This window comes from Cherax quadricarinatus, chromosome 1 (assembly GCF_038502225.1).
Source record: "Cherax quadricarinatus isolate ZL_2023a chromosome 1, ASM3850222v1, whole genome shotgun sequence".
Classification (NCBI taxonomy): Eukaryota; Metazoa; Arthropoda; class Malacostraca; order Decapoda; family Parastacidae; genus Cherax; species Cherax quadricarinatus.
The window spans coordinates 96,049,839-96,066,511 of NC_091292.1; the positions used below are offsets into that span (position 1 = coordinate 96,049,839).

Genomic DNA, 16,673 nt, shown 5'->3' on the forward strand with positions numbered 1-16,673 from the left:
CAACAGTGGCCCACACCCCACCACTTCCTCCATCAATATACAGTGGTACCTTGGGATACGAACAGTTCAAAACGCAAACAGTTATGTAAATGTATTTATGTAAGTGCTTTTGTAAGTGTATTTTTGGGGGTCTGAAATGGATTAATCTAATTTACATTATTCCTTATGGGAACAAATTCGTTCGGCATCTGCACTCGAACAGCCTTCTGGAATGAAATAAGTTCGTAACTCGAGGTACCACTGTATATTATCCTAGTGCGGGTTAGGTTAGATTAAGCTAAATAATGAAGGATAGCGGGGTGGTCCAGGTATACATTAGTGGTTGTTGAAAGTGAATTATTATTATTATAATCAAAAAGAAGCGCTAAGCCACAAGGGCTATACAGCGCTGCAGGGCAGGAAGGAAGCAAGGGCATCAGGTGGCAAAAGGGAGGTGGATGAGTAATAGGTTACGGATAACAGCGGAGCAGTGGATGGTGAAAGGGTAAAGGGCAGCAAGAGACTGAGCTAGAAGGGGCTGAGGGGAGTGAGTAAGGAGTTTGTGGAGTAAATCAGTCGTTGTCAAGAAGTCAATGAGAGAGTCAGGATTAAAGGAGGGTCCATCAGCAAGAAGGGAAGGTAAAGAGAGAGTAGTAGAACGAAGACGGCGTTGGAGGTAAATTCTGAAGATTGAGACACTTATGCAGCATATGAGAATCTTTATTCAGGAAATGTTTCGCCACACAGTGGCTTCATCAGTCCAATACAAAGAGGAAGGCGTAAGGAGAGGAGGAGTATGAGGTAATCAGTCCCTCAGCCTGGAGTCGATGTGTTCAGTCCATCAATCTTGTCTCAATCTTCAACTTGTCGGTTTTTCAAACCATTCATCACGAGGTAAATTCTGCGTGCTCGTTGATAGAGAGGGCAGTCTAACAGAATGTGGCTAATCGATACAGGAACTTGACACTGCTCACAGAGAGGTACAGGGTGCTTCTCCATGAGATACCCATGAGTAAGACAAGTGTGGCCAATGCGAAGACGGGAGAGAGTGGTCTCCCAACCACGGCACTGATGACAAGAAGACGGCCAGTAACCTATGCTCGGTTTAATAGAATGAAGTTTGTTACCAAGCAGAGTTAACCAACGTAGTTGCCAACGGGCGTGAAGGTGGGTAGCTATTGCAGCAAAATAGTCCAGAAATGGAACACCTCTATAGGAAATTCGTAGGTCATGTACTGCTGACCGCGCAACAGTGTCTGCCTGTTCATTGCCCTGTACGTCGACATGACCAGGGACCCAATAAAAAATAATATCTTTATGCTTCATAGAGATACGGCGTAGCCAAAGTTGGATACGGAGAACTAGGGGGTGAGATGTATCAAATTTTTGTATAGCCTGTAGAGCACTAAGGGAGTCTGAGACTACCACAAATGATGACACAGGCATAGATGCGATACGAATAAGTGCTGCAAGAATGGCATACAATTCAGCAGTAAAAATGCTAGCTGAAGATAGTAAATGCCCCCGCACGACGCTGTCCAGAAACACTGCTGCGAATCCGACGCCATCTGAAGACTTAGAGCCATCTGTGTACACAGCGGTGGCATGAGAATGGGAGTGGAAGTGATCAAGAAAAAGAGAGCGGGAAGCCACCGTAGGCAGTTGAGCTTTTGAGCATGGGAGTGAGAAAGAACAGACCCGAACAGCTGGAACTTCCCAGGGGGGTAGGGAAAAGTGAGATGCTACATGAACATATAAAGGTGGTAACTGAAGGGAAGACAAGAGTGAATTTAAGCGAAGAGAAAAGGGACGGAGCAAACAGGGGCGGCGAACGAATAAAGAATGTCTACTAATATCGGAGACCATTCTATAAATGGAAGGATTGTGGAGATCGTGAGAGCGTACATAGTAGCGAAGGCAATGGGCATCACGGCGATCAGACAAGGATGGAACATTTGCTTCTGCATAGAGGCTCTCGACAGGGGAAGAGCGAAAAGCACCAAGGCACAAATGTAATCCTTGGTGATGGATGGGGTTAAGGCTAGAGAGAGTAGCAGGAGAGGCCGCTGAATAAATCTGGTCACCATAATCGAGTTTCGATAAAACGAGGGCTGAATGTAGGCGAAGCAGAGTTCAACGATCAGCTCCCCAGGAAAGATGAGCAAGGGTTTTAAGAAGGTTTAGCTGGCTGTGACAAGTTGCCTTCAGAGAGGTAATGTGAGGTTTCCAGGATAACCTACAGTCAAAGAGAAGGCCTAGAAACCTGACTGTATCACATTCAGGGATACGGGAGCCATAGAGATACAAAGGATGATCGGAGATGACAGAGCGTCTAGTGAAAGTAATTTGGCGAGTTTAGGTACTTGAAAATTTAAACCCATGCGTGGTGGCCCAAGTGGAAACACGGTCGACCGCATGCTGGAGAGAAACTGCAATGAGATGACAGTCAGCGCCTGCACAAGCAATAGCGAAGTCATCAACATAGAGTGATGACCAAATATTGGGTGGAAGAACAGAGGTCAAATCATTTATAGCAAGGAGAAGTGTTGTGCTTAGAACACATCCCTGAGGGACACCTTCAGCTTGGACGAAGTCCGGGGAAAGAACATTATTGACTCGAACACGGAAATGTCTGTCAGTTAAAAAGTTCTTAAGGAAGGATGGTAGATTGCCTCGGAGGCCTAAGGAGTGGGCCTGGGCCAAAATATTATACCTCCAAGTTGTGTCATATGCTTTCTCAAGGTCAAAAAATATGGCAATAACTGAGTGATTATTCGCAAAGGCATTACGAACATACGTATCCAAGCGTAGTAAGGGGTCTATGGTAGAACGGCCCTTACGAAAGCCATATTGACTAGCGGAGAGACTGTTGTGTGTCTCTAAATACCACATTAAACGTCGATTTACGAGACGTCCCATCACTTTGCAAACTGCACTAGTAAGAGCGATGGGACGATAGTGGGAGGCATCATGTCCTGTAGTACCCGGTTTGAGGAAAGGGAGAACAATGGCAGATTTCCACAGCTGGGGAAGAACTCCTTGTGCCTAAATAAGATTGAAGAGGTGTAAGAGGACTACAAAGGCTGACCGATGTAAATGTTGTAACATACGAATATGAATGTCGTCAGGCCCAGCTGCCGATGATCGGCAAGCTGAGAGCGTTGCCTCCAGTTCTTGAAGTGTAAAAGGCACATTATACTGTTCTTCTCTGAGAGAAGAAAAGTCCAAGGGTACTAACTCTCTGGCAGACTTTGAGGAAAGAAACGAGGGGCATAGATGGAGCCTCCGGGAAATACGGACCAGATGTGTGCCAAGATCAATGGCAATGTCGAGAGGGTTTGCTACATCAACACCAGCGACCCGTAGAACAGGAGCCGGGTCAGGAGAGTATTTACCACTCAGTTTCCTCACTTTTTTCGAGACTGCACTCATAGAAGAAGCAGAGGTGATGGTGGAAACAGTCTCGCCAGCAAGTGCGTTTAGCTTCACGGATGACACGGCGAGCGATCGCACGCTTCTGCTTAAAATCAAGAAGTCTCTCAGCGGTTCTATTGTACCGGTACCTGCCCCATGCAGCGCGTTTCAAACATACTGCACGAGCATAAGCAGGAGACCACCAAGGCACGCACTTCTGAGAATGCCTGCCTGAGGTTTGGGGTATAGAATGAGAAGCTGCGGTATAAACTGACGTCGAGAAGAGGCGTAGGAGCTCATCAATGGAGGATGAAGAAGGAACCTCACTAAAAGCAGTGAGTTGCGAATAAAGATCCCAATTTGCCCAATCAAATTGCCAGCGAGGGCTATGGAAAGGTGGTGAATAGGAAGGAGAAGTAAGAATGATTGGAAAATGATCGCTGTCATGTAAGTCCAGTAGAACAGACCAGGTGAAGTCTAGTGCAGTGGAGGAAGAGCAGACTGATAGATCGATGCAAGAGAGAGTATGAGTACGGGATCAAAATGGGTGGGAGTACCCGTATTTAAAACATGGAGGGGGTGAGAGGCGAGAAAAGCCTCCAACTGGATGCCACCTGAGTCACAATGAGACCCCCCCAGAGGAAATGGTGGGCGTTAAAATCACCAAGTAACAGAAGTGGTGGTGGTAAGGATGAAACAAGAAAGGTAAAGTCTGGGATAGAAAATGCTCGAGAAGGAGAGAGATATAAAGAACATATTGTAAACCACTTATTCAAGCGGATACGGGCTGCAGTGTAATGCAGCGAGGTATGGACAAATAGTTGACAGTACGGAATATCATTGCGTAGAAGAAGGGCACTTTCATTAAAGGTCCCATCTGAGAAAGGATCCGAAGAATACAATAAATTATAGCCTGAGATAGGTTGGAAAACAGCCGAGTGTAATTCTGGTTCTTGTAAGCAAGCACCAACAGGGGAAAACCTGGAAAGCAACATCTGAAGCTCACCCCGATTACCCCTGAGGCCGCGGATATTCCACTGTAAATAGGCCATGATTGGTGATGAAGAAAATACCAGGAATCCGTAGGGAAAGGCACCTACGGACTAGAGGGGTTAGAAAAGTCAACATGTGGTGGCATTGGAAGACGTTCAAGCAGCGAAGGAACGGAGCGTTGCGAAGAATGGGGTTGTGAAGATGGAGGAGAGGGAAGAGAAGGAACAGGAAGTGAATCAGTGTCCATTGAAGGTTTAGTCTCTGCAATATATTCTGAAATGGCTTCAAGTGTTTCTGAATTCAAAGATGTATGGGAGACCATATTGGAGATAAAAGGGGGAGGGTGAGTAAAGATTGGGACAGTAATGGACTGTACCAAAGTAGAGGGGGAGGAAAGAGTGTAAGGGACTGGAGATGAACTGTGGGGGGGGGGGACAGAAGAGGCAGAAACCTGGGAAGTGGCAGAAGAGGGAGAAACTTGGGAGGGGACGGGGGTGGAAGGCATAGTACGAGGAGGAGGGTGAATCTCCACACTTGGAATAGAGCCAGAGAGAGGGGAAGAACTAGGCACAGAGACTGGAAAGGTAAAGTGTGGAGGTCGAAGAAGGGAAGGAAGGGGCAAAGAAGATTTGAGCAATGTGGATTTTTTGGACTTCTGAGAAGTAGAGGAGCGATTGTTATTAGGTGTTGTACGAGGTCTTGTCGATACTGGGGCTTGTGAGGAAGGACGCGAAGATGTGAGAACAGACTGAGTTGTAGTCGGGACGTCAGAGCCAAGGACAGCAAAAGGATTAGATGCAGGAGTGGCTACGGGAGGGGTAACAACAGAGGAGGCTGCAGAAGATGGGACCCCAGAAGTGGGGGGATGTTTTGAAACACGAGAATAAGAAACACGGGATAGTCTCCCTTGGAGGCAGAGATGAGTAACTGCCATAGCATAAGGGAGACCTTCTGCCTCTTTGAGGCAACGGATTTCACGTTCATTTAAGTAGACCTGGCAACGGCGGGAATACGAAGGGCGAGCTTCATTACAATTAAGGCAAGATGGAGGTTGACTGCAAGATGTATTAGAATGGTCGACTGCACCACAGACTGGGCATTCGGCCATAGATCTGCAATATTTCGCTGGGTGACCAAAATGGCAGCAATTTCTACACTGTTGCGGTGTAGGTATCACCTTTCGAACTTGTAACCGATGTCCCACGACATATACAGAGGATGGGAGTTCTCGGCTGTCAAAAGTTAAACGAGCTACATTGCAAGGGTAACGTCTCCGCCCACGGGCAGGAAGGACATAAGTGTCTACTTTGAGGATTGGGAGATCCTGGAGTTCCAGCTGTTCAAGAATGTCATTGCCACATGACTGGAAATTCTGTTGGACTATGGTATGGGGCAGAATGACAGTACCACTACAAGAATTGAGAGAAAGATGTTTTTCAATAGTGATAGGAGTAGTATCTATATGCGAAAGGAGAGAAAGATCATGAGCTTGGGTAGCATTCTGGACAGTGACGATGCGCGTACCGCTCTTGAGAGCATGAAATGAAATATCTATACCAACATGACACAGGAGCGCTTTGCCAATACTATGGTCAGAAACGTAGGCAGAAGAAGAAGTCGGTCTTAAAGTAAAGAATTTAGTCCATTGTGTGGTCCGAAACTGAGCGTGGAGAGGGAGTGCACGACGTGTCGGTCTTTTCCGAGTAGAATGGGAAGGTAACGAAGGAGCATCATCAGGAGATTGACGTTGGCATTTAGGAGTAGGACCGGAGTTGGTCCGGCGTGAAATGGGCGGGTGATTCGAAAATTGCCATACCCTAGAGGGAGAAGCCGGAAGCATAGTCAAAGGAGAGCGGAGTTCAGACAAATCGAAGGAGTCAGTCGAAGCCCCGGTACCTGAAGCGGGTGAGGAAACAGCACCAGCAAGAGGTACAGGGGCATCAGGAGTGTCCAAAGAGTGGTCTAAAAACAAGGCAGGGTCAGAATGGGGTGCGGTATCAAGAAGGGGCCCGGGGGTAGTGGGTTCATGGATTGGGTTCTCCATGGTTAGGTTACTCCTTCTCTTTTTGTTTTTAAGAAAAAAAAGAAAGAAAAAAAGAAAATAAAAATAAAAAAAAAGAATAAAAAAAGGGGGGAGCGGGGAGGAATAGTTCCCAGGAGGAATGAAAGAGCCGGAAATCTCCCTCCGCGCCCAAGAGGACCTCAGCACCGCTAGTAGCGCAGATGCAGCATGGAACCCGTGCCATACCCTACCCTTCATGCCAGTAAACCAGCAATCCGGGATAGCAACCTCACATCTGCCGAGCTACCTCGGTGGACAAAAGAGAGGGTGGCCAGATATCCGCCACAAAGCATGCCTCCTTCGGCCACCACCCCGGAATCCGAAAGGTGGCTTCCAGAGATACACCCGTCGCCCGAAAGACACCCAAAGCTACTCCGGGATACAGGAGAGGGATCGGGACATCCCCAGGCGATCCAGATTCCACGGCAAACTAAGCCACCGCCAAGAACCTCAACGGAATGGGATGGACCCTGGTATCCTTTCCCCTACCTAGGAACTAGCGTGCCTGTGGGAGAAATCCCAAAGGCCAAAAAGAGGAAGGGCAAAAGGGAGGGGTGGGGAGGAGGAGGAGGAAAGGAAAAAGGGGAGGATGGGATAGGGGAGGGGAGATTGGGGGGTAATTAGGTTCGGTCTGAGGAAGAAGACCGACAGGTCTAATTCCTCAGACCAAGAGCCTCTTCACCACGCCAAGGAGCCCCCCTTGAAGAGGTGTTGAAAGTGAAAAGGTTGTGACCTGTGACCAGCTGCTGCTGGGTTGCTTCAGTTGTATTATCATTATTATTAATACAGTGGACCTCCGCCTTACGAATGCATCGCATTACATTAAATCCGCCATACGAAGCATTTGAAAGCAAAAATTTTGCTTCGCCTCACAATAAAAAACTCGCCTTACGTGATTCGTCCAAGACGCGTCCCATGTGTGGCCTCAGCTGCCCCGTGGGTGCCAGTGTTTACAAGCCAGCCAATGTGGTTGCATCTAAGCATACATTCGATACATTTCATATTATCACAGTGTTTTTAGTGCTTGTAACTGCAAAATAAGTCACCATGGACCAACCCTGTGGTAAAAAGAGTGAAAATTACTATGGAAATGAAGAAAGAGATAATTGCTAAGTACGAAAGTGGAGTGCGTGTCTCAGAGCTGGCCAGGTTGTATACCAAACCCCAATCAACCATCGCTCTATCTTGGCCAACAAAACGGAAATCAAGGAAGCTGTTCTTGCAAAAGGTGCAAGTTTGTTTTTGAAACAGAGATCGCAAGTGATAGAAGATGTTGAGAGACTGTTATTGGTGTGGATAAACGAAAAACAGATAGCAGGAGATAGCATCTCTCAAGCGATCATATGTGAAAAGGCTAGGAAGTTGCATGACGATTTAATTAGAAAAATGCCTGCAACTAGTGGTGATGTGAGTAAATTTAAGGCCAGCAAAGGTTGGTTTGAGAGATTTAAGAATCATAGTGGCATACATACTGTGATAAGGCATGATGAAGCTGCCAATTCGGACCAAAAAGTGGCTGAAAAATATGCGAAGGAATTCAAGGAGTACATAGACAGTGAAGAATTGAAACCTGAACAAGTGTTTAATTGCGACGAAACAGGCCTGTTTTGGAAGAAAATGACAAGCAGGACCTACATTACTCAGGAGGAAAAGGCACTCCCAGGACATAAGCCTATGAAAGATAGGCTTACTCTTTTTATGTGTGCTAATACTAGTGGTGATTGCAAAGTGAAGCCTTTATTGGTGTATCACTCTGAAACTCCCAGAGCGTCCAGGCAAAACAATGTCCTCAAGGCTAATTTGTGTGTGCTGTGGAGGGCAAACAGTAAGGCATGGATCACTAGGGACTTTTTGTATGACTGGTTACACAGTTACTAAAAACAACAGACATAGCCCCACTCCACAAAGGGGGCAGTAAAGCAACAGCAAAGAACTACAGACCGATAGCACTAACATCTCATATCATAAAAATCTTTGAAATGGTCCTAAGAAGCAAGATCACCACCCATCTAGAAACCCATCAGTTACACAACCCAGGGCAACATGGGTTTAGAACAGGTCACGCCTGTCTGTCTCAACTGTTGGATCACTACAACAAGGTCCTAGATGCACTAGAAGACAAAAAGAATGCAGATGTGATATATACAGACTTTGCAAAAGCCTTCGACAAGTGTGACCATGGCGTAATAGCGCACAAAATGCGTGCTAAAGGAATAACAGGAAAAGTTGGTCGATGGATCTATAATTTCCTCAATAACAGAACACAGAGAGTAGTAGTCAACAGAGTCAAGTCCGAGGCAGCTACGGTGTAAAGCTCTGTTTCACAAGGCACAGTACTCGCTCCCATCTTGTTCCTCATCCTTATATCTGACATAGACAAGGATGTCAGCCACAGCACCGTGTCTTCCTTTGCAGATGACACCCGAATCTGCATGACAGTGTCTTCCATTGCAGACACTGCAAGGCTCCAGGCGGACATCAACCAAATCTTTCAGTGGGCTGCAGAAAACAATATGAAGTTCAACGATGAGAAATTTCAAATACTCAGATATGGTAAACACAAGGAAATTAAATCTTCATCAGAGTACAAAACAAATTCTGGCCACAAAATAGAGCAAAACACCAACGTCAAAGACCTGGGAGTGATCATGTCGGAGGATCTCACCTTCAAGGACCATAACATTGTATCAATCGCATCTGCTAGAAAAATGACAGGATGGATAATGAGAACCTTCAAAACTAGGGATGCCAAGCCCATGTTGACACTCTTCAGGTCACTTGTTCTATCTAGGCTGGAATATTGCTGCACACTAACAGCACCTTTCAAGGCAGGTGAAATTGCTGACCTAGAAAATGTACAGAGAACCTTCACGGAGCGCATAACGGAGATAAAACACCTCAATTACTGGGAGCGCTTGAGGTTCCTAAACCTGTATTCCCTGGAATGCAGGCGGGAGAGATACATGATTATATACACCTGGAAAATCCTAGAGGGACTAGTACCGAACTTGCACACGAAAATCACTCACTACGAAAGCAAAAGACTTGGCAGATGATGCAACATCCCCCCAATGAAAAGCAGGGGTGTCACTAGCACGTTAAGAGACCATACAATAAGTGTCAGGGGCCCGAGACTGTTCAACTGCCTCCCAGCATACATAAGGGGGATTAGCAACAGACCCCTGGCAGTCTTCAAGCTGGCACTGTACAAGCACCTAAAGTCGGTTCCTGACCAGCCGGGCTGTGGCTCGTACGTTGGTTTGCGTGCAGCCAGCAGTAACAGCCTGGTTGATCAGGCTCTGATCCACCAGGAGGCCTGGTCACAGTCCGGGCCGCGGGGGCGTTGACCCCCAGAACTCTCTCCAGGTAAACTCCAGGTAAACACCATGCATTTGCCCCAACTGTGAAAAATTACCTAATGGAAAAGAAATTGGACCTTAAGTGCCTCCTGGTATTAAACAACGCTCCTGGTCATCCTTCAGACTTGGCAGAGCGACTTTCTGGGGACATGAGCTTCATTAAGGTCAAGCTTTTGCCTCCTAATACCACTCCTCTCCTGCAGCCCATGGACCAGCAGGTCATTTCAAACTTCAAAAAACTCTACACAAAAGCTATGTTTCAAAAGTGCTTTGAAGTGACCTCAGACACTCGATTGACTCTAAGAGAGTTTTGGAAAGATCACTTTAGTATCCTCAGTTGTGTAAACCTTATAGGTAAGGCTTGGGAAGGAGTGACTAAGAGGACCTTGAACTCTGCTTGGAAGAAACTGTGGCCACATTGTTTAAAAGAAAGGGATTTTGAAGGGTTTGGGGCTAACCCTGAGAAGTGTATGCCAGTTGTGGAATCCATTGTGGCATTGGGGAAGTCCTTGGGGTTGAAGGTTAGTGGGGAGGATGTGGAAGAGTTGGTGGAGTACAATGAAGAACTGATGAGCTGCAAGATCATCTTCAACAGCAAGAGGCCAGACCTGAGGAAACTGCTTCAGAGGAGGGGAGAGAGAAATTGAGGAAGTTGCTTACTTCAAAGATTAAGGAAATGTGTGCAAAGTGGGTTGAACTGCAAACCTTTACGGATGAAAATCACCCTGACACAGCTACTGCAAGCCGTGTTGGCAACCTATACAATGACAATGTTATGGCCCATTTTAGGAAAGTCTTAAAGGAACAGGAGGTACAGCGCTCTATGGACAGATTTTTGTGCGACAGAGGTCCAGTGACTCTCAAGCTGGTCCTAGTGGCATTAAAAGAAGAAGGGAAGTAACCCTGGAAAAGGACTTGCTACCTCAAGTCCTAATGGAAGGGGATTCCCCTTCTAAACAATAACTCCCACACTCTCCCCTCCTCCCATCCCATTAATCATCACCAGATCTTCAATAAAGGTAAGTGTCATGTATTCTATTCTTATTAGAGTAGTAACTGTGCATGTCTTCTTCAGTTTGTGTGTATTAAAATTAATATTTCATGTGGTAAAAAAAATTTTTTTCATACTTTGGGGTGTCAGGAATGGATTAATTTGATTTCTATTATTTCTTATGGGGAAAATTAATTCGACTAACGATAATATCGGCTTATGATGAGCTCTCAGGAACGGATTAATATCGTAAGGTGGGGGTCCACTGTTTTATTGTGTTATAGATGATGTCGACAAATAGCAATTTCCACAACAGATACATATGTTTCCGACAGAAAGCACATAAATTTTGGACGATTTGTTCATGAAATGGTGCCGACTTGGGACCATGAAATTTTGTCAATTATAACCATTACTATCAGGGGAAGCACTAAACCTGCAATTGTTATATGCATAGGGAATGGAGGTCAATCAGACTCTGATCCAAGGAAGGGGGAAATAAGTCCAGTTTCCTGGATTAAGAGCCTCTTACCAGCATCAAGGCACTTTCTTTGAGGGGGGCTAATTAACATTCTTGTAAGTTGATTGTTGTTTACCTGGAGTTTACCTGGAGAGAGTTCCGGGGGTCAACGCCCCCGCGGCCCGGTCTGTGACCAGGCCTGATGTTGTGGGTTACATCCTGGGAAAGAGGACCAAAGAACTCCATTGGAAGTAAGTCACTTTGCCTGACTTTTTGGAGGTTATCCTAGGTAATTTACACTATGTATGATAATTGTACTTGTGTGTACCTGCGCCTAAATAAACTTACTTAATGGAAATGAACCACACTGATTGACCTACTTAAGTTATTCTACATTACTAGCCCTGTGACAAAAGCAGTGGGCACTACTTCCCGATTCACCATGATAGTATCAACAACTTTAAATATCCTGAAATTAATAGTGTACAATACCAAGTTGATAAATCGGATACCTCTGCAACACCTGGGAGTTTTTATTTTTAAAACCTTCACAACCAATGGCTTTATCAATTCAATACGCAATTAATAAAGCCACTGGTTGGTGAAATGTCTTTAGAATAAAGATACCTTGGTTAGGTTAAGTAAGATTTGTCAAGAAACAGAACAAGTGCTTCCTGACATCGGCCTGAGTTATATATTAACCCACCACTGGAGCTTTTGGTCACCTGACCGAGGCCTTCAGCTAGCTTACCCGTCCACCCTTTTAAAAATTAAAATATACTTAAGTGTCGCACCAGTCTCATTTATCAAGCGACTTTTAAAACATCCCAACACACCAACGCATTCCACCTGCCTCATCTTCTGATCTCGCTGTCGCACTACAAGTAGTACCTGAAAGACAATGAAGAAAACTGCCACTGTTAAGCTACAACACAGGACGAAAATATTACCCTGAGAACTAGAGAGAGCAGCATTATTAACTGTGTGGGTGACCTCCACGCCTGGCCCCACACTACTCCAGTCTAGGTGTCTGGGGTACAGCTGCTTGGAAGCTGGGACTCTCGGCGAGTTCTTTCTGCTGCCCCATATTGGGGTATTCCACGGCTGGCCACTCATCGCATCAGCAACAATGTCTTACTGATGCAATGCTAAACTAAGCCAAAAGTGGCTCCATGTTGTTGTTGGGTTGAAGGGCTGAGCGAGAACCTTAACAACACGACCGTCCAGGATACCTAAACATGTTCACTCTTGAATTACGTATAGCAAATAAGTAAGTTTATTTAGGTGCAGGCATACGTAAGTACAATTATCATACATAATTTAATAATTAATAATAACAATAATAATAGTAATAACAATAACAAATAATATTAACATCCTGTTTACTCTAAGACTTACTCATGCCCCTCAAGGAAGGTTCCTTGATGTTGGTGACGGGCTCTTGATTTAGGGAATTGGATCTGTGTTCCAGTTCCCCGAATTAAGCCTGAATGCCTTCCACATCCCCCCAGGCGCTGTATAATCCTCCGGGTTTAGCGCTTCCCCTTGATTATAATAATAATAATACTCATGGCCTGAGGGCCTTTTTGAGTCAACTTTTCAGCCTTTAATCCCCGATCCTGTGTACTCACCTAATTGTGGTTGCAGGGGTCGATTTCTAACTCCTGGCCCTGCCTCTTTACTGGTCGCCACTAGGTCCACTCTCTCATTGCTCCGTGAGCTTTATCGTACCTCTTCTTGAAGCTATGTATGGTATCTGCCTCCACTACCTCACTCTTCAGACTGTTCCACTTCTTGACAGCAGTCCTAACATCCGTGTAACTCATCTGAGTCTACAACTTGCAATTGTGATCCCTTGTTGCTGTGTCGTATCTGGAATATCATGTCTCTGTTCATCTTATTGATTCCTCTCAGTATTTTATGTCGTTATCATGTGTGTGTGTGTAAGTTTATTCAGGTACAGGTACACATAAATACAGTTATATAAATTATCATACATAGCAGCACATGTGTAGATTACCTAGGGTAATCCAAAAAGTCAGACGAAATGACTTCAAAATAAAAAAAAATCAAAATCAAAATGTTTTCCTTATGAAGCTTACAATGTGGGGTTTACATGTTATAAAATATAAATTACAAAGAAGGCCACTTGCATCCCAGGCATTTCGGGCAGACTAATACTAATTCTTACTCTATGTTGATATAGGTACATTTGAACATACATTATTAGATAAATACATAATTATATAATTACCATTGGGGTCTTTGTGTTCACCTATATGTAGTTGCAGGGGTCGATTCTCAGTTCCTGACCCTGCCTCTTCGCTAGCTACTACTAGGTTCACTTTTGGCTCCGAGAGCCTTATCGTACTTCTTAAAGTTATATGTGGATACTGCCTATTCCCTCATTCTCCAGGTCGTTCCATTTCTTGACTAATCTAAGACTGAAGCAATAATTCCTAACGTCTCTGCAGCTCATCCGAGTCTTCAATTTCCAGCTGTGCTCTCGTGTTCCTATTTCCTAAGTCTAGAACACTCAGTCCCTGTTCACCCTATAAGTTCCACTTAGTATTTTGTACAATGTTATCATATCATACCTAGTCCTTCTGTTCTTCAGTGACACCAGGCTGAGTTCCCTTAACCTCTTCTCATAGAACATGCCCCTTAGCTCCTGGACTAGTCTCATACACACCTCTGCACTCTCTCCAATTTCTTGACATGCTTGACCATGTATGAGTGCCATACTGGTTCTGCATACTCCAGTGTGGGCCTAACGTACACGGTACACAATGTCGTAAATGTCTTAAATATGCTAATCATTATTCACTCTATTACAAATATGTTAATAACTATCAATATTTTTATTCTTATTACTTGCAGTCATAATCCACCTTTAAAGAAATGATTGTCTACTTGTTTGTACTATTTGTAATGTCTAAATTTATGTTTGTATACCTTCAATATCCTTATATATAAGCAAATAACATTTATTCCCATTGTAGTCTTAAGTTAAGCTTAAGCTTACCCGAAATGTTCTGCAAAACAATGAGCTTTAAACACCAAAGTGTCACCCATTTCTGTACAAACAATGAGTCATATTGAAATGATATCAATTTGCATTTGTATAACGACTCATTTCATATTATTATTATTATTATTATTATTATTATTATTATTATTATTATTATTATTATTATTATTATTATCAAAACTAACACTAAACCCACAAAGGTCATACAGCGCTGTGATTCATTTCTTAGATGTATGAAAAGCCAGTCTTAGATTTACTCAGGTCATAACTCAGTAGAGGTCTAGACATGTATGTGGGGAGCCCCAGACCGACAAAATGATCAGTCACGAGGGAGCCTTCACCAAATTCAACTTCAGTAACAAAAATATAAGGTGAGACCAAGTAAACCAAGTGTAAAATGATATAAACTGAGAAGACAGACTAAACAACATGGATCCTACCCTATGTCTAGAACAAATTAACTATGTGGCACTTGAGGTATGCTTTACAAAGGGGGCAGTAAAGCAATAGCAGAGACCTACAGACCGATAGCGCTAACGTCCTATATGATAAAAATATTTGAAAAGGTTCTAAGAAGCGAGATCACCACCCATCTAGATACCCATCAGTTACACAACCCAGGGCAGCATGGGTTGAGAGCAGATCGCTCCTGTTTGTCTCAACTACTGGACCACTACGACAAGGTCCTGGATGCTCTAGAAGACAGAATGCAGATGTAACGTACACAGACTTTACAAAAGCCTTTGACAAGTGTGACCATGGTGCAATAGCACACAAAATGCGTGATAAAGGAATAACAGGAAAAGTCGGTAGATGGATCTATAATTTCCTGTTTGTATGCTTAAATTACTAAAGAGTAGTAGTCAACAGAGTAAAGTCTGTGGCGGCTACGGTGAAAAGCTCTGTTCCATAAGGCACAGTACTCGTCCTATCTTGTTTCTCATCCTCATACCGGACATAGACAGGGATATAAGCCACAGTGCCGTATCTTCCTGTGCAGATGACACCCGAATCTGCATGACAGTGTCTTCCACTGAAGACACTGCAAGACTCTATGCGGACATCAACCAAATCTTTAAATGGGCTACAGAAAACAATAAGAACTTCAGTGATGAGAAATTTCAATTACTCCGATATGGAAAACGCGAGGAAATTAAAATTTCATCGGAGTATAAAACAAATTCCAACCACACAATAGAGCGAAAAACTAATGTCAAATACTACCTGGGAGTGATCATGTCAGTGGATCTCACCTTCAAGGACCATAACATTGTATCACTCGCATCTGCTCGTAAAATGACAGGATGGATAATGAGAACCTTCAAAACTAGGGATGCCAAGCCCATGATGACACTCTTCAGGTCGCTTTTTCTATCTAGGCTGGAATATTGCTGCACACTAACAGCACCTTTCAAGACAGGTGAAATTGCTGACCTAGAAAATGTACAGAGAACCTTCACGGCGCGCATAACGGAGATAAACCACCTCAGTTACTGGGAATGCTTGATGTTCCTAATCCTGTACTCCCTAGAACGCAAGAGGGAAAGATACGTGATTATATACACCCGGAAAATCCTAGAGGGACTAGTACCAAACTTGCACACGAAAATGACTCCCTACGACACAAAAGATTCGGCAGACGGTGCAACATTTCACCAATGAAAAGCAGGGGTGTCACTAGCACGATAAGAGACACCACAATAAGTGTTAGGGGCCCAAGACTGTTCAACTGCCTCCCAGCATAAATAAGGGAGATTACCAATAGACCCCTGGCAGTCTTCAAGCAGGCACTGGACAGGCACCTAAAGTCAGTACCTGACCAGCTGGGTTGTGGTTCGTACATTGGATTACGTGCGGCCAGCAGTAAGATCCTGGTTGATCAGGCCCTGATCCACCATAAAGCCTGGTCGCAGACCGGGCCGCGGGGGCATTGGCCCCCAGAACTCTCTCCATGTATACGTATAATTGCTGCAGCCGTTATGTGGTTGATGTGTGCCTCAGACCAGGTTTGGACGTGTGAATTGCTCATTATTATTATTATAATCAAGGGGGAAGCGCTAAACCCGGAGGATTATACAGCGCCTGGGGGGGGGGGATGTGGAAGGCATTCAGGCTTAATTCGGGGAACTGGAGCACAGATCCAATTCTCTAAATCAAGAGCCCCTCACCAACATCAAGGAACCTTCCTTGAGGGGGTGAATTGCTCATTACTCTATAATTTGTTCATGATTGTAGCCATGTATAAACGTAAGTAAGTGAATTTACTTACTTACATGAATCATTATCCTTGTAACTTGTGAGTTCATTACCTTTCAAAACGTTGGGGCCCAGTCCCTGGACCCATTATGTACCTCTGTAATCTGTAAAAACATTTGTAACTTTGT

General features: G+C 44.5%; 1 protein-coding gene across 4 annotated transcripts in view; it reads right to left on the reverse strand.

Moving 5' to 3' along the window:
* Positions 1-13,052, reverse strand: part of LOC128689688 (uncharacterized) — a 36,549-nt gene extending 23,497 nt beyond the window's left edge. Inside the window, exon 1 of one of the 4 annotated variants that reach the window (XM_070084843.1) lies at positions 12,890-13,052. Coding sequence is in view for 2 of the 4 variants with exons in the window: in XM_070084826.1 (XP_069940927.1) it covers positions 12,209-12,374 (166 nt within the window). In the remaining 2 variants the exon portion in view is untranslated. Of the gene's footprint in view, positions 1-12,208; positions 12,483-12,889 lie in introns of those variants that run through there. The other 3 variants (XM_070084826.1, XM_070084834.1, XM_070084836.1) reach the window with 3 other exon arrangements.
* Positions 13,053-16,673: the final 3,621 nt, after the last annotated feature.